The sequence below is a fragment of the Thermobia domestica genome, chromosome 5 (genome assembly GCF_964235325.1).
Source record: "Thermobia domestica chromosome 5, izTheDome1.hap1.1, whole genome shotgun sequence".
NCBI classification, from domain to species: domain Eukaryota; kingdom Metazoa; phylum Arthropoda; class Insecta; order Zygentoma; family Lepismatidae; genus Thermobia; species Thermobia domestica.
Genome location: NC_137458.1, coordinates 82,279,146 through 82,304,217, shown reverse-complemented (window position 1 = coordinate 82,304,217; position 25,072 = coordinate 82,279,146). Strand labels below are relative to the sequence as shown.

Below are 25,072 nucleotides of genomic sequence, written 5' to 3'. Positions count from 1 at the left end.
TCTAATTGATTCAGATACTTCCCCAAACTTGGGAGCAAATGCTGCAAGTTGAAAACACTCATTGAGGAAAGAGATATGTAACCTCTTTCATCTCCACCTCACCGCTTTGTGTGCTTTTTTTGAAGGGTGTGAAGTTGAATATATCTTGTTGGTAATGAAACCTTTCACACTCTACAGGCATTGTTCAGACCAGGACCCAAGAATCATAGTAAATCATTACATGGGATATCTTGGAAACTACTTCGTATAAGCTACAGATGTCTCCACCATCGTCAAAAAATGTAATGGCAAACACGTGCATATAAGTCTTACTTCTCTAAAAGCATTATTTCTGGTCGTAGACTTGGTCCCAGAGAAGTCGGTTTGACAGCATGTGGCTGAAAATTATGCGTTACGTGTATATATATATATATATATATATATATATATATATATATATATATATATATATATATATGTGTGTGTGTGTGTGTGTGTGTGTGTGTGTGTGTGTGTAGGTGTGTAGAAAATTTAGAAAGCAAATCATGAATTTCATGTCAGGAAAACAGGAAAGGGCGAAAGGTTTACAGTAATTCAATGCTAACTCTGGCGCAAAGGTTCCTTCTTCCATTACATATCATATTATTTTGTAGTGGGTAACATGAGGTCCGTCATGTTTTCCTGGAATCTCTCATTTCTTCCTACATTAAATTTTCATAATTCCAGCGTTCATTATTCATGCATCATAACACTAAAGTATATAACCTTGGAAAGTAAAACTAGAAAATTCGTTCAATTAGATTTAAATATAAAGTACATTTTGCATAATGCATTTCATGACATCATAATGCAATTCATATTAATTGAAATTTTGTAGTGCTTTCTTCTTGTCATTTTATAAGTATTTGCTTACAGAAAATATAAGAAAATTAATACAATGACGTTGTAATTATGAACATAATGAATTATGTTTAGTATAAATGAAATTACTTCCAATATTACGATAAATGACTTTGTTATTACCTGCAGAAATACTAGATTGTATCCTGAATACTATATGAAAATTACAGCTTATAGCTTATAGTAGATTGATGCATATGTCCATTATAGCACTGAGGTTATATAAGACATGTGCCTACAACTTAACATGTGATCTGTACGAGATAGTGGCAACATGAATACAGCCTGGCTCACCTACACCGAAGGCACGCAGGCTTAGTGTATAATCGCATTGCTGTTTTACGTAAATTCAATAGAACAATCGAATCATTGTGTTTTAAAAATAATAAATATGAAAACAAAAATAAACCTGTAAAAATTAAAAATAAACGTTTTGTATTTGTAAATATGTTTGAAAGATATTTTAAATGGAAACAATCTTATTTTCTTTTAAACGAAGATGATTATTTAGTTTAATTCCAAATAATCATAATAAAAATATTTTAATTACAGTAATTATTTTGTTTTTCCATAATATGAAAAAAAAAACAACTTATAAAAATTAATTCCACTTTTATTACAAAAATTTATGCAACAAACCTCTAAAACCTTTTGGTAAATACCTCTTGAGAGCTCAATAAATGACAATCCCTTATCATATATGTGCATAAGTAGTTCTATTATTTTATTAGCACTAAGCTTACAATAGGAATACACAGAAAAATAGTGCATATACTAATTAAAAATACATAGAAAGGCACCCAAAATCGTATGTACTGCATGCATATTACCGTATGTATTTACATGTATATCTATAGTGTGTTTCTAAAGTCCATTTGCAACAGATTGGATGTGAATCTATTCGAAAACAAGACAAGTTAGAATAAACCTTTTTTGTGTTAATTTAGTTTTCTAAGTCCAACGTACAGAGTGCTAAATGATTAGATAGAAGAATATTGTAGGTATATATTGGCCAAATTAATAACCAAAGATCAGAAATGGAATGTTTTCTCATAAAAGTTCTAACCTTTTCTCTAAAATATTTCACGATTCAAAATCTTAAAATATCAGAGCTACAGAGTTAGCATACATAATTGCAGATTCTCAGACATCCAGATAGAAAACATAACTACAGTTTTTGCTTTATGAAACAAAGTGCACTCAAGTAAAAAAAAAAATCTGAGGTATCCTCGATATTTCGAAAACAAAAAATGGCATAAGATTTTCGGCTTGTTTTGTGTGATTTCATATTTGCAGGAGGTCTCTTATTATTACTAAATTCAGAGCTTTTTTATTTCGAAACTATTTCAGAAAGCATATACCACTTAACATAAAGTACTGCAATAATTTGCATAGTGTAACAAGTCCAAGTGCATAGTGCAATGTTTTGTATATATTTTGGAATGTCACAGTGTCAAGCTTTCATCAAATATATTATGTTATTTTTATGTATAATATTTCAATGTCTGGATTGACTTATACGTTTACGTTGTAACCACTTATTATGTTTGTAGAATAAAATATATGTGTTATTACAATAAATGAATGTACGTGGTAATCAATTTAATCAAACCAGTTATACTATGAAACTGACTAAACTAATGTAGAATTTGATCACCTTTTTCCTTCCCAATAAATATGTTGCGAAGTGGATTGGTATTATAGAAATCGTGAATTGAAACTAATAGAATATTCCACATCTGCGTGTGGTATGTCACTCAGTTCTATGGGAGATGATACTGTAGGAAATGGCTCCGGAATCGTGTTTTCTCAAAACAGACAACAGATGTTCAATTATGCTCATGTCCGAGTAACGAGCTTACTTGGATAAGTGTTCAACCTCACCCCAATGTACTTGAAACCACGCTTCAACATTCCCAGCAGTGTGCATTAGTGCATTGTTATTCCTAAATATGGTACAAATGCATATACCTCGCCAAACTAACGACACAATCACTTCAAATGACGCGATATGAAAGCGTCTGCACAAAACCCGCGGAAATACGGTACACTTTGGCCCCCAGTGTCACAGAGCAACCACTATGTTTCACTGTTTGGCGGTGACACACCAGATCATATGCTAGTTTGTACATCCATCAGACATATACACAACCTCTTGTTTAAATCAAGGAGAACGATGACTCATTCAACAGTATCACATGCTTCTAGTCATCAGCGGTCTTCATGCATGTACGTAGCACCATTAGCTTACTACTACTTGTCTCTTATCAAGATTGTGCCTGAATAATCAAGACCGAATGTCCATGTTACAAAAGTTGTGTGATGTTTTCGTCACGTCAAATCTGTGTATAACTGTTGTGAGTGACAATCCGCTTTGTAAATGATTCTTCCATATTGTTTGTTTTCCAGCCACTCTCCCTCGAAGTAAACATGATCTTATTAAGCCATCTCTTTCGACACTGTTATTCACAAGAGACCGAACACACTTTTCACTTTCACCACGCTCGAAGCCACATAATCAAGAGCTAAAGATTTGCGTCATTGGGATATCGTAGAATTTATCAAACTTAGTACTATCACAATCCGCTTGCTATAGTGCATGCCACTGTTCTTTGCTATTCACATAATAGGAATTTATCTTAGCACATTATCGTCAACAGTCTGACCCTGCAAATCGCCATCTGACCGTTTGTAACGCATAACTTACATGTTTTTAACTTGGAGTGTTCCAATGAAATTTATAAGTATATCAATGTTCGCTTCAATTGTAGGCATATATTCATATTTTCTACTATTTTATGCTAAGCGGAATTTCAGTTGCAATGCCTCAGACTGATAGTAGAAAAATACTTAAATTTATATTTTGTAATTACAACTACAATTTCTAATCAAAATTCGGAGCGTTATAATTTTGATCATTTGTTTACAGGACAATTGCTCGGTGCAGTTATAGTAAAGCAAACTAATCCATTTAGAATACTTTTCCTTCGTTCACGTGTATTTGTTAACAGTGAAGTGATGCCTGATGTTGTAAAGAAATGACAAGCTTCCCTCAATTCTAACGAGATATTAGCTTAGTTATAATAATATGAATATTGGTTAAAATTATAGAGCTAAAATTACATCATTGCAAACAGAGAATCGGATAGAAGTGGACCACACATAGTAAGAATGATAGCACGCGTAGTGCATATTACCTTCATAATTGTTTATAACAATTATATTGTTTTACTAATTTCACTATTGAATATTAACTCAGTTATAAATTACGATCAAAAATGTATATTACTGAAAAATGGTTTAGTGTATAGCAAAAACTAAACTTAAAATTGCATTCTTCTTACAGCTGAGTTGGCAGCTGTAAGAATTTATGCGTGCCTTATTGGCACTACCGAAAACTGCATTTCTAAGATGTGTGTAGGAGAGAAGTAACGATATAATTTAATATTAAGGCGTGATAATTTCAATTTATGGTTTTAAAAGTACCTTATTTTTGGTGTAAAGTAATTTACATCCAAAGAGAAAGTATGATTGCTAATGGTACGGTTTACAAGAAAATTAAATAATAAAATGTTTGCTGTATTTGACATGAAATAAAAACTTGGTGTTAATATCAAAAAGAACAATCATTTTAAATCATTGCTAAATTTTCAAAATTTTAGAATTTTCCGAAATATGTTTTTTGTTCCATATTCGTTTACATCGTGCGACTAGGAAAGAGCCTGGTTCTTTTTTTATTAGAATTGACAGCAGTAAATAAATATCGACTACAATAGTGTAATTATGAAAGATGTACTTTACTTTGTTAATGGTAACTATTTTTGTTTTCTTAAGCATAAGGAGGACTGATTAATTTAGTAGAGAAATTAGTTTAAATTAGAGAGAGGTTGTTAATATTAATTTGGGCATGTTAATGAGGTAATGACAGAATAATAAGGTAACGAGGAATGAGGTAATTACGCGTATCGCTTTTATTTCGTAAATTTAAGACAATAGAGAAAATAAAGAATTTTAAGACGTAATGTTACTGAAAGTCACGCATTCTGAAGCGTATTATAGCTTTTATATTTACTGCATGGTGTTAGTTATATGCGCCATTACACAATTATGTAGTTTTATTTTAAACGTTGATATACTATATTTTCTATAAAATAAACAAATCATACTACATAACTGAGAAAGCTATTTACACATAATTTCGTGACAATTGTTAAGTAATATTCATTGCTGTACCTAAAGTGCAACTCAACTTTTAGGACAAGAAAATATGGATACAGCAAATAATACTCTGAGCCTACAAAGGTATATAATCTATAAGAACTAACATTAGATAATGTTACACACTTCCATTTTAATCATATTAAATTAATAACTATTTATAAAATGTAAATATTTTAATTAACATTAACAGGAACAAATATTTTTTTGACCAAACAAAGTGATAGTATAAAACTAAGATATTTCGTAATATTTAACGAATAATATATTTGTGATTTCAGAATAACTAGCGGCATCCAAGTTCTAGTCGTATATATTACAAGTACAATGTAAAATTCAGAAATAAAATTTTTTATCTAGTATATATCACTGTGTTAGTGATAAAAATATTCATAGTAATTCTATAGGAATGAATTCATATAGATAGAAAATTGTATTTATTGTTTGCGTAAATTAGGAATTCCGAGTAAGAAAAATAATATGTAAATTTTAACAGTAGAACAAAAACGAAAAATATTGTAAAGAAAAAAAACAATTTAAATAATAAGTTTGCGTGTGTGTGATTTGAAATAGCAACATAAAATGTAATTGTAATACATTTAATAAATAAATCTTGACTAACATTACATAAACTATGTGGAATTCAATACCCATGACAGTAAGAATTTATAAACATAAATTGAATATTGGTTTCAATGCTAAGAAGTACACTATTTCAATAACACTTATGAAACTTGCTCCAACAAAAAGACCATAGATTTCTCCGATCGATACTGAAAAAGAAAAAAATAATTATTAAATTATCTTTGTTTTAATTAAGGTTTACATAAGGAGCCGAATTTTAAAAATAGTTTCCCCTGTTCCTCAGAGATTCCATTCTATTGCTATATGAAGGAATTCTTTATATTACAATTTTATGCTTGAACAAATTGAATGTTTGACAAATTAATAAAATATTGATTAAATTTCTTCTCTCAATAAAAGTGCAGAACTTTTCAAATAGAGATATATGTCTGAGAATTAACATTAACCAATATTATGCATACATTATCAAAAGTATGAAATTTAATTCTTTAAGTCTTCAAGTAGCTAATGAGCCAAAAATTATTATATGACAAAGTAAAACTTTATTATATTTTCCTAAATGTTAACGTTTTTATAAAGTAATATAATGAAAAATACAGAGGTGGACTCCGATCTTATAAACTACTTTTATAAACAAATAACATCATCTAATAGCAAAGGAATAACATTGCCAGTCATGCAGCCATGTAGACACACTATGCTTTACTTTATTCATAATAGGCGGGATGAACATTCGTGATTATGAATTGCATCAAAAATTAGGACTACTAAAGTTACATAAGCATATTTTCTGAATCAAAATGGAGTTGGAATGAAATAATCAAGATCTACAGGGAACGTGGTTTAACTGTGTCACAGAGTAACATACGGCGATTATTAAAAGGGACAAAAAAGGGAAGCAGTACAACAATATAGCCTAGAGAAAAAGCTCCCCAATCCTGCTAGCGGAACTATACTATCTCTACTACAAGATAGAAAGTGCAAACTTCTAACGCACAAAACGCCAAGTAAGCTGACTGTCATGTTACAATGGGAACTACTTGATACAACGTGTCAACAGAAGATACCAGATTTCTAAATATTGGGAGAATAACTTCGTGATGTTAACGTGTAGCAAGGATATTTACTGTCCATGTAGGGAAGAAGAAAAAGAAGTATTAAGGCAAAATATCCAGCTGTAATAAAATTTGCGTGCTTTTTCCTATAACAAGTATTTTAGGAATGATCCAAATCGATTGCGATGTTGTTCAAAAACTAGATGTTGGGTCAGGAGCCACAAAATATTTTACGGCCTCTAAATCGAGTTTCTGTATAATTTACGGAATATGCACATCATACTGATTTAAGTGGTAGTCTTATTTTGGATACACTATATGCAGGTCTCCAGATATAAGACATAGAAGAAAACGTTTGGTTGAAGGAAATATATTGGATTTTTTGGATCATGGGCCACAAATTTTTTGAATGGACACTAAATCGAGATTTCACAATTTTTTTGCGGAATAAGCACACCATACTGAGTTAAGTGGTAGTTTCACTTTGGCTACAGTATGTGTAGTTATCGAGATATAAGACGTACAAGAAAAGTTGTAATTGATTGAAAACATTGGATTTTTTGAATTAAGAGCTCATGAAAATGTTGCATGCCCTAAATCGAGTTTTCGTATTGTTGCAGAATAAGCACATGATACTAAGTTAAGTGGTAGTAATGGTTTGGATACATTATATGTAGTTCTTCAGATATAAGAAATAAAATAAAACGTTTGATTTAATGAAATATGTTGGATTTTTTGGATCAGACACCACAAAAAATTTGATTTGACTCTAAATCGAAATTTCATATTTTTTTGCGGAATATGCTCATCATACTGAATCAAGTGGTAGTTTTGGTTTGCCTACAGTATATGTAGTTCTCCAGATCTAACGGCTACAAGAATATTTATAATAGAGTGAAAAATAATTGCATTTTCTAGCCCAGGGCTCGCAAAATTTTCGAACAGTCCCTAAATAGAGATTTCATATTCTTTTACGGAATAAGCAGATCATACTGAGTTAAGTTGTAGTTTTGATTTGGCTGCACTATATGTAGTTCTCGAGATATAAGGAGTACAATAAAGTGTTTGATTGAATAAAAAATATTGGATTTTTTGGATCAGGAGCCATAAAATTTTTGAATGGACCCGAAATCGAGATTTCGTATTTTTTGTGGAATAGGAACATCAAACTGAGTTAAGTGTTAGTTTTGGTTTGGCTGCACTATATGTAGTTCCCCAGATATAAGGCGTACAAAAAATATTTGATTGAATAAAATATATTAGGTTTTTCGGATCAGGGGCCACTAAGATTTTGAATGGATCCTAACTCAAGATTTCATATTTTTTACGGAATAAGCACACTATGCTGTGTGAAGTGGTATTTTTGCTTTGGCTACAGTATATGTAGTTATTGAGATATTAGGCGCACAAGAAGATTTGTAATTGAATGAAAATCATTGGATTTTTTGGATCATGGTCAAAATAATTTTGGGTGTTCCCTAAATAGAGATTTCGTATTTTTTCGGAATAAGCACATCATACTGAGTTAAGCAGTAGTTTTGATTTGGCTGCACTATATGTAGTTCTCTAGATACAAGGTGTACTAGAAAATATTTCATTGAATGAAGTATATTGGACTTTTTGAGGAGAACCTCAAAAATTTTCAATAGGCCCTTAATAAAGATTCCATATTTTCGCGGAATGAGTAAATCATACTCAGTTAAATGGTACGTTTGGTTTGGCTACAGTATATGTAGTTCTTCAGATAGAAGGCCTAAAAAAATTATAATTAAATAAGAAACATTGGATTTCTTGGAGCAGGGGATACAAAAATTTTGAATGGCCCCTAATTAGAGAGTTCATATATTTTACGGAATAAGCGCATCATACTGTGTTGAGTGGTAGTTTTCGTTTGGCTGCACTATATGTAGCTCTCGAGATATAAGGCGTACAATAAAATATTTGATTGAATGAAATATATTGGATTTTTTGAATTAGGGACCACAAAAATTTTGAATAGACCCTTAACCGAGATCTCATGTTGTTTGCGAAATAGAGACATCGTACTTTGTTAAGTGGTGGTTGCGCTTTCCCTCCATTATATGTAGTTATTGAGATATAAGGCGTACAAGAACATTTGTAAATGAATTTAAAACATTGGATTTTTTGGATCAGGGTCCACAAGAATTTTGGATGGCCCCTAAAGCAAGATATTGTATTTTTTGGGGTAGTTTTGGTTTGGATACACTATATGTAGTTCTCCAGATAGAAGACGTACAAGAAAAGGTTTGGCTCAATGAAATATATTGGATTTTTTAGAACAAGTGTCATAAGGATATAAGGCGTATAAGATTTGTAATTGAATTTAAAACATAGAATTTTTTTGGATCAGGAGCCAAAAAAATTTGAATGGTCCATAAATCGAGATTTCATATTTTTTATGGAATAAGCACGTCATACTGGGTTAAATCGTAGGTTTGGTTTGGCTACAGTATATGTAGTCCTCGAGATGTAAGGCTTACAAAAAATATATAATTAAATAAGAAACATTGGATTTTTTGGATCACGACCCACAAAAATTTTGAATGGCCCCACAATCGAGATTTCGTACGTTTTCGGTATAAGGGCATCATACTGAGCTAAGTGGTAGTTTTCATTTGGCTGCTCTCTATGTAGTTCTCGAGATATAAGGCTTACAATAAAATGTCTGATTGAATAAAAAATATTGGATTTTTTGGATCAGGAGCCACTAAATTTTTGAATGGAACCTAAATCGAGATTTCATGTTTTTTATGGAATAAGCACGTCATACTGTGTTGAGTAGTACTTTTGGTTTGGTTGCACTATATGTGGTTCCCCAGGTATGTGGCGTACAAGAAAACTTTTGGATCAATGAAATATATTGGATTTTTTGGATCAGGTGCCACAAGGATATAAGGCGTACAAGAAGATTTGTAATTGAATTTAAAACATATGATCTTTTTGGATCATTGGCCACAAAAACATTGGATGGACCCTAAACCAAGATATTTTATTTTTGATGTAGTTTTGGTTTGGATACACTATATGCAGTTCTCCAGATATAAGACGTACAAGAAAACTTTTGGTTCAATGAAATATATATGGGATTTTTGGATCAGGGGCCATAAACATTTTGAATGATTCTTAAATCGAGATTTCATATTTTCTGCAATAAGCAGGTTATACTGAGTTAAATGGTAGGTTTCGTTTGGCTACAGCATATTTAGTTCTCTAGATATAAGGCCTACAAGAAAATATATAATTAAATAAGAAACATTGGATTTTTTGGATCAGGGCTAAAAAAAATGAATGACCCCAAAATCGAGATTTAGTATTTTTTCCGGATAAGGACTCAGTAAAGTGGTACTTTAGGTTTGCTACAGTAAATGCAGTTGTTCAGATATAAGGCCTAAAAGAAAAAATTCTTCCTGAAATATATTGGATCTTTTGATCTAAAAAATAAGTAATTGGGTCAATGCGCGATGGTTAAATTTTGAAATACGAAATCATTGTAATGTAGCAATAAAATATTACAACATAAATCTGAATATAAATGAAATGAGTGCATTTGAAATTTCAATCCAAGTAAATAAACGTGAATTAAGTTCCAAAAGTCACACACACACACACACACACACACACATATATATATATATATATATATATATATATATATATATATATATATATATATATATACATAAACAGATAGATAGATAGATAGCGAGATAGATAGATAGATAGATAGATAGATAGATAGATAGATAGATAGATAGATAGATAGATAGATAGATAGATAGATAGATAGATAGATAGATAGATAGATGGATGGATGGATAAATGGTTAGATAGGTAGGTACGTAGGTAAATAGGTAGAGAGATAGATATACATTAAAATCAAGTTCAACCATATCCCTGTATGTGATTATTTAAAAGGTAACATTTTGTGTTGATATTAAAGAATACTTATACTAAAACCTGAAACATAACAAGGATGGAGTTTACACCTTTAACAAGTCACTCACTATAGTTATTTATTTGTCAAATGAACGTTTTTAAAATTGTTTCTGAATGGAAAGAAAATCATATAATAAACGGAGAAATTCAATAGGTTGAAATTTGGTGTATGAACAAATCTACCTCAGCTTCCTGGCTATTTTCTCCTTTCTAAAAATCACCTCTTAATTTTGTGCTTTTGTGGTAAACTATGTTCTTTCCCAAACCTAAATTCTGTCATTTCATTTTCTTTGGATTACTAATGCATTGGCTTCTACCTTACAGTTTACTAAATATGTTGATATTAATTTTACATCGTCCGGACAATTAAAACGTGAAAAAGTTGAAATACGGCAACACCTTCCAACAGCACAAAGTGAAGCATTTTCAAATTCAAATATGGTTCCACTCGAACGATACAGCAATTAGAATTGAACTAATTATTGTTTTGAACTTACAAAATAGTAAGATACCTAGACGGAACTTCAAACATTTCTTAATAATTTTCGAGCAAGATGATTTGACCACCTTGACATGGTTTTTCCAGGAATTAAATGAATAATTTTAGAGCAGCTATTGCCTAAGTAAAATGTAAATTGTTCTTATAATGCATCATACTCCAAGCAAAATAATTTACGTCTTTGGACCGTGAATAATGACATTGTTTGTGTAAGTGATTGCTTTTAATATATTTTATACGTATGTATATGTAATATGAAGTTACGTTATTAGCAAACATAAGTAATAACATCATATCACAAATGAATGCGAAAGGATTTTGTTATTCATATTTTAATTTTTACTATACAATTGAGAAATTAATAAAGTATACATTACATGTAATATCCAAAGTTCCACGTACAACTTTCAATTTTCGACGTAGCTTTGAAAGTTTCAAAGATATTGTCATACGATAATATTCTCCAACATTAACAGAGCCAATACTGCAAATAAAAATATTATTTAGACTTATTTTCAAAATAAAATTTCAACATTAAGATAGCAACATTCAGTTACAGTCGTATTATTACAGTTGCTAAGTTTCGACAGATATTTAATTTGGGGATAAATATTCTATGATTTTACCTCGTCTCTAAGAAATTTCGTTTGCTGCCACGTAAGCTTGTAAAATGTTATGGTTTTTACATTAAATCTAGAGCAGTTTGTACAAAGTAATTACAGTAAAAAGACACACTCGACACATTCGCCTATATCAGTCCTGTTTCACAAGATTACACCAGCGCAAGCATTAACACAACTGGAATCGAGATAATTGCATGATAGATTCGTAGAAAAATTATCTCACACATTAGGAGGCAAAATCATGTCAAGTATCATTTTACTGGTCAAAACCTCAAATTCAAATTAAAGAGGAATCAAATTCCTAAAAGAAACTGTTAAGGAAAAATTTCTGAACAATGTGCTAAGTCTGTAGATTTTGATGGAATATGCTATTCCATGTAAAAGAATAATATCCAATATTTTAGGACAAAGGGAAGGAATTACGTATTTAGATGTTGGGTAAGAATATCTATTAGATATGAAAAGAATAAGAGGCAAGTTGTTCCTTTGCATTGTGGACAATAAGTACACTTGCTGCTTTATATTTAGAGAAGAAATGGTATGAACAAAATGAGCAAACCTAGTCGTATTATTAATCGATTTTTTAACAATAATTTGTGCGGAGAAATAAGGTACGCCAATATTCTGGTTATGCAGTTTGTTTACTATCTCTTTAGGTATGAAACTAATATACAGTAGGATAGAGCGCACAGCTATAATGGAATAAAGATTATCATCTTCCCTTGTCTAGAACTAAACCTACTACCAGTCCCACTTAGGTTGCGAAGTCTTCATAGTCGAACCATTAGTGGAAGAAACTCTTCGCATTGGAATGTTATCATATGTACAGCATATATATATATATATATATATATATATATATATATATATATATATATATATATATATATATATATATATATATATAAAATTATTAAACTAAGTAAGACTACAAGGTAACGCTGTTTACTACTACATTGCCCATTAATTTCATGCAAAATGTATTAATTCATTCTCAGGCGTCTGACAATAATGCCACTTTATTCACCCCAAGAGAGCTTTTATCCCAAAAGTTTTTCTTCCAATAATAATGAAATCTTTAAGTTTTACGTCCGTTGATTAAGCTGGTTAGACGAAAAGACACGGTGATGATGAGAAATGAATGAAATGGTGGAATGAAGAAAGTAGGAGGAAACAGGATTACCCCGAGTAAACCTAAGCACACGGTGTTTTTCCACCACAAAGTTCACTTGGCGTGAGCTGAGATCTAACTAGGAACCCCATGCACCATAGGTGAACGCTCTATCACTGAGCCTCCGCGGCGCCTCCTAAAATAAATAGTGGCAAATTCACCCTAATCCTTCAACATTTTGTAAACGTGCTTACATTTAAAAAATGGTTATTCTTATGTAAGTGATCGGACACTAAAAATGCAAATTTGAATGTAAGTTCACTAATGCAATTATCCTATATTGTTGGAATTTACACAAACACACACTAATTTTCTATAATATTGCAAGGATATTACTCAGTATTATAGTATTGGATAAATCATTTCTTGCCTTACGTCTAGGGAAAAAGTGCTAAATGGAAATATAACCTAAAAGATTTTGGTTAGGAAATGACGGCAACAAAAAGCACTCTAATACGCGATCAATATTGCAAAGAGATATCGATTTATTTGTAATTGAAAATATATCCGTATAGACACTAATTGGTTCCGTTGATTCAGATGCGCCAAGTTTGGCTAGGTGTCTGAGTTAACCGGGGAAACTCGCACCATCTTTATAACGCGATAACTCGCACCGGTCTTTTAGACCGATTCCAGTAAAAAATATTGTAACACGTAAAAATGCTTATTTTTTCTTAAAAGAGTACACATAAGATTTGTTTTTGATTAAAGATGTTGACATAGAAGTATTTAATACTTTTTTTCTTGCGGAGAATACTCATGAGAGTTAAATTGTAATCTATCAGAATCGCTTCAGTGAGAGATATGGAAGTGTACCAGTTGTTAGTTGTTATATTACGTCTACTATTAGAAATGACTGGATCTGTCTTTCAACTATACTCTTGGCGTTGTTATCAACTTGAAATTGCCCATTTGCCTGCTTACCACGGTACAATTCCATGTTGTATGAGTAAAATGCACGGGACTCTGCTGACACTAACAACTTCAAGCCATATTTGGTCGGCTTGTTTGGAATATATTTTCTAACCTTGTATTTCCCACTAAAGGCTTCCAAAAATTCGTCAATATCAGACATTTGCTTGGTGGGTGGTTTACTTAGCAACTTTCTGCAAATCCGTCCAATAACTTTTTGATGGCCGATAGGTTGCCCAAACTTTTCCTTTCTTCATGGTTTGTGACATTGTCAAAGTATAATGCTCCCAACAAACTCAAGCCTCATGGGCATAGTTTCAACTTGTCCAATCACTAGCCGATAGGTCTCGCAGATTGGTACGGTTACATTTCAAAAGGACAGCGAATTATAGGAGAATAATGGCAAATCTAGATTAGCTCTCTAAAAAATTGTTTTCTATGAACATTAATCCAAATATTGGTGTAGTGTTCTATCTTTGCAAGAACATAATCTGAAAAAAATATACCAGAATTCATATGGAGTTCCAACATTTCGAGCTTGATGAATGGGTCTCCGTAAACTTGTTCAAATGTTTTACACAAGCAGGAAAAGACTGTACAATGTTGTGACGTTAGAAATCGCACTAGGTCGAAACGACCGAAAACAAACAATACAGCTCTCTACTTGTCGTAGAGGCAGTGAACAATGTTTACTTCATAATGGAATGGCAGGGGAGGGTATAAAGAACACTCACTGCTGGCCATGAACCTCTGCCCCGTTTCCGATTAGCGGTACGAATTTAAACACACCTTCGGTGTTTTTCTCGCTATGCGTGTCCTCGTGGTTTAAGCAGTACATAATCGATACAAGAAAACTGAAAATAAGTCGAGGGCACCCCTCGTACCTGATTACGCAACATCCCACATAAAACCATTAACCTGTAGTCCTAGGTGCCCACAAACTCTTACACCATATAAGAATTCATATTATTATTATTATTATTATTATTATTATTATTATTATTATTATTATTATTATTATTATTATTATTAGCGTTTGATTAAAAATATGTTAATATTTTTGAGATGAAAACGATAAGATGAAAACGAAACCGCCTTTCTACTATTTCATGTTCTTATGATGGGAAATTAATGATCTGAAATTAGGATATTCACAAAACTAATAACTCAAAAACACATTATTCTGAAATCTGAATCCCCAAAGATTACTACTTGAAGAAGACTCAGGAAGTAGAATATAATGTAATATCCATTCACATTTCTCAATCCAAAGTTACTTCTTCTGTCTCAAAGCAAAGTTCAGTGGTACTAGAAGCAAGATTAATACAATTTAAAATAGAACCCAGCAATACAGATTACCTCATTCGGCAAAGGCGATTTCTTCCTTTCAATCTAAAGTTTCATAAACCTCTCAGCAACATTTGACTTCATCCTTGTATTAAAATACTAATGTGACATAATTAATATGTTACATAACTAATGTAACATAACTAACGTAACATGTATTAATAACTAGATCATGATAATAAAAGCTTAAAGCTTCACTTCCTGAATCGATACCTTATCCTCAAATAACAAAATCTGGTTATAAAAGAAAATTATCACCAGTTTATCTTCTGCTAACTTCTTTGATTATGTTGTACAATTTCGAGCAAAGAAGATATTGACGTATTTTATTAAGCATACAATAGTAACTGTCATATCAATTTCATAAAATTAGAGTGAGCACTAGTATTGAAAATTACGTACGGAACATTGCCATGCCTATACTAATCACCGAAACTCGAATCAGCGTGGTAATTATAAGTGTTAATATTCTGAAGAGTATTTCAGTGATAATTTTGAGAGGAATAAAGCACGTATCAGTATTATAATCGTTTGTAATATCAAATACTTCTCTTGATTTTAAAGGTTCGAATTTACAATTCTTGGTGTTAAGTGGCCATTTTATTGAAGTCAAAATAAAGGAATATATCGTACTTGTTACTTCTAGCTAACATTCAAACTTATGTATACTTATGCAGTACTACGTATTCTTTTCAAAAGCATAAAGGATTACTACATAAATTCAGCTGTTAGCATTTAATTTCAAAATTTATCTTATGAATGCCTGTCTTTGCACAAATTACCCTAATACCGTAAATAACATTTACACTAAATATAAAGTTAACTTATGATTGAGTAAATATTCCGATGAAACACCCATTTTGCGTCTCAACTAAATACGCTTGTTAAAGAAACGGTTAACGACGAAATGTCATACTCCCCCTTCATCAACTAAAAAAAATACTCATTTCTGTACTAGTGCGAATGGTTGGAATTAAAATTTTCTGTAGCTGGCAAGACTGCTCTCAGACACACACAAACTATCTTAAAATAATCTTTAGTATCCCTCTAATATATCCTACAATTATTGTGACGATATCTAATAAAGTAAACATGTCAAAAAATATATCATTATACCTAAGAAAAATCACAGTTATCTTTACAACTAGAGAACAAGGTCTACTATACTCCACAACTGTACTTCCCCTAATTACCCTATTGAAACTTTCTATAGTGCGCTGTGTAGAGCAAAGACGAGACTTTCAGATGCTGGTACGTTTCTGCTGGTACGTCAACAAGAGGAAAATAATAGAGACAAAACTTATAAACAAAGTCTAAAATTAAAACTTTCTTCAGCTTGCAACATCTTATATTAAACATTGGTACACCGCTAATGTATGCGACAAATATCACGGAAATATTTAAGGAATAAAGCTTCTAATTACCAAAAAAAATATTACGGTAAACAGAAAAGCAGTGAAAAGCTAGAAAAATCAAGGATTAGAACTTAAATACGAACTTTTCGTGAGCCCCTAATTACCCCATTGTAACGATTTGTGCCCGTTTTTGTTCAGTAAAGACAAATGTTCGACTGGCGTAAGTTGATAAAAATTAACAAAAATTTCGATTTGTTTGCACAAATTTAGGAAAATTGTATTTCCCTAATTGGCAACACTGAGAGCAGGCCAGTCCAATTAGCGTCAACAATTAGGTATGCAGCCGAGGTATCTGTCTGGCAAGTATTAAGAAGGTCTCTCCACATGGAAGGAAGCTGCAGGGAAAAATAGAAAAAGGAAACTGGAAATTTAAAAATTCTCGAATTTTTGACTGCGGTGAAATTTGAGAAGGAAATTCGACACCCAGAACAAAATGAAATTATGATAAAGTACCAATCATATTTGGAAACAATAATATCCCGATATCTTATTTAGTGTCCACATAAGAGCGGATAAAAAAGTTACACCCCCGTGTGCCACTTTGGCCACCTGGGTCCGAAAGGGTTACGAGTGTACATTTGATTATATAATTTTCGAATACTAACCCGTGCTGTTGTAGTAGTTATAGTATCGACTAGTACTAATATCGTTGTTGAAAACAATAACTTCATAAGGAAAATTTTCTCTCCTTTTCGCATCTTAGTTCCAACATTGTTGGTGAGAAATGCAGGGTGTTTCAAAATGAACATCGGTGTTTTAAGTCTTCGTAGTACTTATTACATTTTAGGTACAACTATAAACAATGTATCAATTAAAAGAGCAAATCAAACAGTCTTTGCTACAAGTGTTCGATGTCAGATTCATTCATCACACGGCACACATCTAGTCGATAGGCGAGAAAGGCCCATAATCATTCCGCCATATGGCACAAAACACATTCAATTTAGGGGAGTTCACTTCAACTGTACGATTACGTGAGGATTTGCTGACCACCAGATGCAACATTATGAGTGTTCACATTAGCTCTTAGGTGAAATGTCGATTTATCACTGAACATGACACGATCCAGAAAGTCTTCATTGTTATGCAGCAATATTTCATTTGCGAAATTGGCACGCAAACTGTAGTCTATAGGATTTAGACTTGTAGCAACTGCAAACGATAAGGACGTAGTTGCAAGCGTCTCTTTAATATTCTTCACACAGACAGTTGCACTTAACTACAGATTGAGTTCTTGTTAAAACATAAAAAACTTTCTGCTCTCTAGTCTCCATTATTGCTTCTTGCTCTTTCTAACAGCAGACAGAAGAAACAATGCATGTCCATGCGTGCGTACAAAACTGTTTAAGTTGCTCTTTCATTTGATATAATATTTATAATTGTAAGTTAATTGTAATAGAAACTACAAAGTTTCAAATTCCTAATATTAAGTTTGAAACACCCTGCATTACTTCAAATTGTGTCACCCTATACTCATGCCTTGTATATAGATATAATAAAGACCAGCCCTATTCAATTTGTCGCCTCGTGCAATGGTATAATTTTCCGCCTCTCCCATTCTCCAGAAACAACAAATCTTAAAAATCATGATTTAAGTATGCTACTCCAGCATGAACAACGAAGAGGAGGGTAAGTGCAGTTGCACTCAGAAAGCCTTAAATACTTACTAAAAACACAATTTCGTTGTGTCAGTTTTTTCTTTAAATATTAAATTGTTATGTTAGTGAAAGATAAAGCAAACAACCGCACAGGAAAGATGGTAATCTTTTTTACAGAATTCAATATCGAGCTCAATCTCAATGTATCAGTTTACAATTCCAGTGCAACTAAACTTAGCTCTTTTATCTTTACTTCTTGATTTTTCTTCTACATCTGTTAACATTTTTTAAAGAAAAAACTTGTTTCTATCTTCAATGATAAGGAACTTGTTTGTGACAAAAAACATGACTAGTTGTCATATCAAAACTGTGATAACTGACTAAATGGAACAGATATTCGCTACTATTCGAGAATTAAATTCTTGCATTTGACAACAATCAAGCAATTTGGGTTCGAATTTATTTGACCATTTTGTTTAGCAATGTCCATATGACTTTATACTAATGCGACCTAAACATAATTTATGAAAATAGTATTCAAATAGAAAGTTACCTTAGCAAATGTAACTACCATCATCATGAAGTCTGTTTCCAACAAGAAACGTTTAATTTAAATAATATACTTTTGACAGATTTTGCCGCGCACTTCAAACTTTCCGCTCTATGGAAACGCACGTGTTGCACTTTGCACATACGGTAGAGCCGATTCTGCATATCATATATATCTAATAGACAAATTATTTATATATGATATTTAGAAAAATACTAGTAAGCAAATTAATATTACTTTTTATCTTTAGACAAATTATTTGAATTTTATACTACTCGTGTCATTATTTTCGTACTTATTAAAGGCCTGCTTTCGAGAGTAACAAAATTTCATTTCTACTTTTATTTCTTAGTTGATATTGATGAAAAGTGCTGTAACCCGAATTGCTAGTAGGTATGCTATTCATATAAATTGTGAAATATTTGTAGCGTATCAGTATTTAGCGTTTAATTTATGTTGCATTTTACGGTGATTACAAGTATAAAAACATGTCATACTTAAATAGACGTAAGATGCATTTAAAATGACTATTTAAAAAACGAAATTTAGAAAAAGCGAGAGGCAATGTTTTTTCTTAAAAAACGTACATTTCTGAAAAATACGAACGTTTATTTCTATTTACAACACTAGTTTCACAGAAAACATTTTTTCTAACATGACAAGAAATCGCTGCCGTGTGTTACGTCAGGGATATATTCAAATTAATTTCCAAAGAACATTGTAAATAGAACAACATTACAAGAATGTTTCAAATAGAGTGCGGTACTAAGAAACATACTACTTCTTCAGTGCATTTTCCGACAATTCAATTTGATATATTCGATTGATGCAAACAATCTAATACACAACAAACCCCATGAAGAATTTCACCCACGATATGAGTGTTTTGTTCTGCGTAGTCCAAGGTGTTCTTTCACGGTGTAAGTGTAGTTTCCCCTATTACGCTTGGTAGTAAGTCATAGAAGTAAATCTGAACATGAAATATAATTATAGAATATAATTAATGATCAAAAACTGTCATTTGTAAAACAAGTTGTCCTCAATATTATGTGATTAATACTACATAATGAACTTAGGGCCTTTAAAATTAATATCTCTCTTTATATTAGTAACAACCTTTATGAAGAGTTTTGCTGACACGCTTTACATGATAGACAGACACTAGACAGTCATTTGTATAGAAAAATGTAATAATCTTCTTCGTTTAATTTATAATCTTATTGTTTAAGGCTGGAAATATGATGCGTGACTGTATTAGCGCAGGATCGAAACGTATTACCACAAGTACTTATATCTTATTCACTGACATGTATGTATAAGTGTTCAACACAACTTACCCTGTTCCCCTAACAAGGGTTAAACTGTTCTCTACACAGTTTCTGTAACAGTTACACTTGAGTCCTCCAGTCATTTCTGCATTTTTTCTGACGATTTTCAACTTCTCTGTAAACAAAAAATACAAAATAGTGCAATATTGCAACATTATTCCTGAACAGATATTTATCAACACAATGGAAAATCCTGTTATTAGAAACCATTTAACGCTTTTTGGAGAAACTTCAGATAACTTTTGTTTGCAATGATCAGGCAGTGCTTCCAGCAACAAGCTTTCGGTGTCGGTGGAGAGTTAGATCAAACTCCGAATTACGTGAGGAGAAGTAGGACTTCAGTGTGCATTGAATTAAGAAGATAATGATATCATAAAATATTAAACTTCTATAATTATCAAAGGTAACAAATTGTTCACGCTCCGTTATGTGGTGCGAGCTTAATAAAATTCGAAAATGGGTTGGGTTTTCCGCCAGGTTAATTCTACAAAAACATGACGTACAACAAAACTCAAGCCAAACTTTGTCCGCAAAGAGTGGCAGTGGTTTGAAGAAAACCCAGAGCGACAAGTCACACTGGGAATTAAACCTAATTATCATTCAGAAGTGCGTGCTACTGCAGTATAGTTGATTAAGATGAACCTCGGACAATCTTTGCTGGCAATCACAGTCCACCAGATGTAAGATGATACGAATATACAGGATTATGTTGAAGGGTGAAACCACTGACAAAGGACCTCGACAGTTTAGCACGGTCCCAAATGTATTCACGGATAGGCAATATGGACTATTGATAACCAGAAAATGTAATATTATAGAAAGTTATTATTCACCTTATTTAAAACCACTGGACAAATTAATATCTGACGGACCGTAAAACAAGCGTCAATGTATCTGCCTAACGTCAACGCAGAACGTCAATGTATCTGCCTAACCGTGAAACATGGCGCAGGGGATTTAAAGATGTACTTTGGAATATCCTGGATTGCAGTTAATTATATTCTGACATTTACAGGTCGTGTTATTTGTCCACTGTTCAAACATTAGTGTCAGGTAATAACGCCATATTCCAGGGACATAGTGTGCCCATTTACGTATCTAGAAATATAGCACCTCACTTGAGAGGCATTTTGGAATCCCCAATCAGGCGCACATTTTCAGCTACACCACCACCGAAGGAACTTGAAGTTTGTACTCTATTGAGTCCTACATTACACTCCGAATGGTGTATTATTATATTTATATTATTCACAATACTGTGGCTGTATTTTACTTTCCATCAGAGTTGTTCTTAAGTTGGAACTTTGTTCAACGAAATATTATTTTTATATTATAACTAAATATCATTAGACATTTTGCCGTGGTTTTCATTAAAATGATAAGTATGCATACACATTTATTACAAAATATAGTTAGTGTAACATATTATACTATGTGTTATTAGAGGAAGTGGATTTTTGGACTCAGGCAAAGTTTTGTCTTCATGCTCAAACCTTTTCTAAGCATTTATTTTAAAATTTTGTATTCAAATATTATATTTTTCAGATAAGGCTTAAAAATCAACAGCACTATATGAGCTAAAATTGCTTAATATATTGTATACTGTATCATGATGTATACATTATTATTACCCAAAAGAATGACTGTTACTTCCAGCCTCCCTTTTACTATTAGTTAATGTATTTTATCATTCTCACAAAATATAGAATACATAATTTGCTATATCAAACATTGTTATCACTTAAATTATTTTAGTATTGTAAGTAATTAGCGGAACACTGGTAACAACAGTTGCACACAAAACGAGAATGATATTATATATTTCGCACGAGTATTGAGATGTTTCTCTTGTAGAATAAAACAATAAAATGAAAAACTATATGTAAAATCTGTTTTATTAGTGGTTCCTGTGAAAAATTAAATATGATGGGCAATAATGAGGAAGTGTTTAATCTTCAATAATTTATGGAAAACAAACCTTGCGCTACATTATATATAGATCTTTGAAAAATTATACCTTCTATACCTAGGTATTTGGTCTAGGAATTAAATCGTGCGGGTGGACAAGAGATGGCGCAACGAACGGAACGTCCCACAGTTCCGTGTATCCACACATGTGTTGCAAACCCCTGTCATCGCGTATCGTTCGTAGTATAGGGCAGTGGATTAAAGCGTCAACAACACCAGTTTGTAGTTAAGTGAACATGGCGCAATTTGTGCCTGATAAAGTGTTTTTGCGGGGTGTCCTGCTGCATTACTTTAACATGCAGAAAAGTGCGACTGAAAGTCATCGTATTTTGGTGGAAGTGTATGGTGACCATGCTCTAGCTGAGCGAACGTGTCAGAAGTGGTTTGCACGGTTTAGAAGTGGTGATGTCGGCTTGGCAGACCAAGAGCGAGCTGGACAGCCAAAAAAATTTCAAGACGAAGAATTGACAGCATTGCTCGAGCAGGATTCGTGTCAAACGCAGGAATAACTTGCAGCAGCATTAGACGTTGATCAGACAACAGTCTCCAAACGCTTGAAAGCCATGGGAATGATTCAAAAGATGTCACATTGGGTTCCACATGAATTGAAAGACAGAGACGTTGAAAGACGAAAAACCATTTGCGAATTGCTGCTTCAACGACAGAGCAGAAAGGGGTTTCTGCATCGAATTATTACGGGTGATGAGAAGTGGATCCATTACGAGAACCCTAAACGAAAAAAGGCCTGGGTGAAACCAGGTGAACCAGGTCCATCACAACCAAAACGAGATATTCACTGTGCAAAGGTTATGCTGTGCATATGGTGGGATATGAAAGGTGTGGTGTACTATGAGCTGCTGCAACCGGGTGAAACTATGAATGGAGAACGTTATCGACGACAATTAATGCGTTTGAAGCAAGCTCTGGTCAGAACACGACCAGAATGGGAGAACAGACATGATAAACTTATTGTTCAACATGATAACGCTCGCCCACATGTCGCAAAACCGGTCAAAACCTATTTAGAAAATGTCGGATGGGAAGTTTTACCCCACCCGCCGTATTCACCAGACGTTGCTCCTTCGGACTACTACTTGTTCGATTGCATGAACAACGATTTGATTGGACAGCGGTTTACTTCTTCAGAAGATATCGAAACATGGGTCTCTGACTGGATCGCTTCCAAGGATGAGGACTTCTTTCGCCACGGAATCCGTACATTGCCTGACAGATGGGCGAAAGTGGTAGCTAGCGATGGACAATATTTTTCTTAAGGTATTTATGTATTTTGTGTTTGTACTACAGCTTCAATTTGTGCGTACCAACCGCACGAATTAATTCCTAGACCAAATATATTAATACGTTTCTGAACTACCTGCGAGTCGACATATTAAATTTATAAGGTTATAACAATTGAAATCGTACATGATCGAAAACGATCAATTCTGAGGGGAATGATATGTACCTTGCACTTACTGACCATTGATAAGAGTTGGATTATAAGGTATCTCATCGGTTAGTTGTCACAAAAAATACCGTCTTACTAAATTGATTTAAATTATGTTTTACGTTCATTCTTTGTAGCGTAAGGTAGGGGAATATTTTTACTGAAATAGAATAGTCAAGTGACAGAAAGAGCTAACAGAATGTATAGTTAGATCTTGAATGGTTTAACATCGAAATGATGGGCACATATTTTAGATATGATTATACAGAACTTATATGTAGAAATTAGGTTATCTTCTTAATTTATAAGCAATGGAACCGTGTAAGTTACATTCATGATAAACAGTAAAGTTCGTACTTTCAAGTCATTTGCACTACCAGTGACAAACACTGAAACACAGATAATTGTATACGTGAATTGTCAAATCGAGGTTCATGTTATTCTGGTTCATGGTATACGTACTCGGCCGTATCTTCCAAAATTACATATTCTACCTTATTTCGTAATGTCTACAGAAATGTATACTGACTTTAACACTATGATTTAGGAGCAAACGTAGAACATTTACAACCATTTTTTATAAATCATATCAAAATAGAGTCACAACAGTATTGCAAAATTCTAGACAAGAATATATTTCAATATTGTGTGAAATTGACTGTACTAGTAGAATTCTAATTCTCCAACGAAATAAATGTTTCAAAGGAAAAGAAAATATAAGCCATGTTATAATAGTACTCTTTACACTAGACTGTTCACCTTTTTTGTGTTTAAAATATCATTCTATATTCTTCATCTGCTAAGCCTCATGTTGTATTTTGTAAAATTAATATCAAATAAACTTTGAATTCTTAAAATGTGTGATGTAAAATTATTAGTAAAGAGTGCGGCCAACAAAGCGTTAGCGTGGAGCCCCAATTTTGCCTACTCATGAATTTGCCTGAACTTGAGCGCACGCGATGTGTAGAACACGCCTGTAAAGGTATCAGTTTGGTCAGACGCACTGTTTCTGCGATATCACGTTCCAAATGTTGGGATACAATAAGAGGCTCCAGTATCGAGGCACAGCTGCGAGGATCGCTTCATGTTTGCTGCTTATAGTTGCTGCAAAAGAAAACGATTACACTGCAAGCGTTTTCACTCTTTTGTATTATTGCGTTCATTTGAGAACTATTCCGGTCGATTGTAATGGATGCAAAATGCGAAAACGGAAGGATTCTCGTAAGTTTTTTCAGCATCACTATTTAGGAAACAATTCAGTACCTGAATGAAACGCGAGCTCGTGTAAACATACGGCAAAATCTACTTTATCCAATTGCTGAGATTCTAGAAAAAAACAAAGTATATGAGCCTTGCTACAAACACCTGAAAGGAATGGTGGAGAAAGGCACTGATACAGTTTTGGAAGAAAATCCACATGCTTCATTCTTCCATCGTTATAAAACTTCACACCATTAGTGTGTTTTCGGCTGCCTGAAACCAGAATCACTCCCTTCTATCACGGGCAAATTGCGACACAT

General features: G+C 32.8%; 1 protein-coding gene across 1 annotated transcript in view; it reads right to left on the bottom strand.

The window, feature by feature from the left end:
* Window positions 1-5,763: 5,763 nt before the first annotated feature.
* LOC145685153 (uncharacterized) overlaps window positions 5,764-25,072 on the bottom strand; it is a 40,577-nt gene continuing 21,268 nt past the window's right edge. Inside the window, exons 5-7 of the mRNA XM_081757505.1 lie at window positions 20,147-20,252; window positions 11,571-11,677; window positions 5,764-5,870 (exon numbers count right to left, since the gene is read on the bottom strand). Of these exons, the coding sequence (XP_081613631.1) occupies window positions 5,764-5,870; window positions 11,571-11,677; window positions 20,147-20,252 (320 nt within the window). The remainder of the gene's footprint in view (window positions 5,871-11,570; window positions 11,678-20,146; window positions 20,253-25,072) is intronic.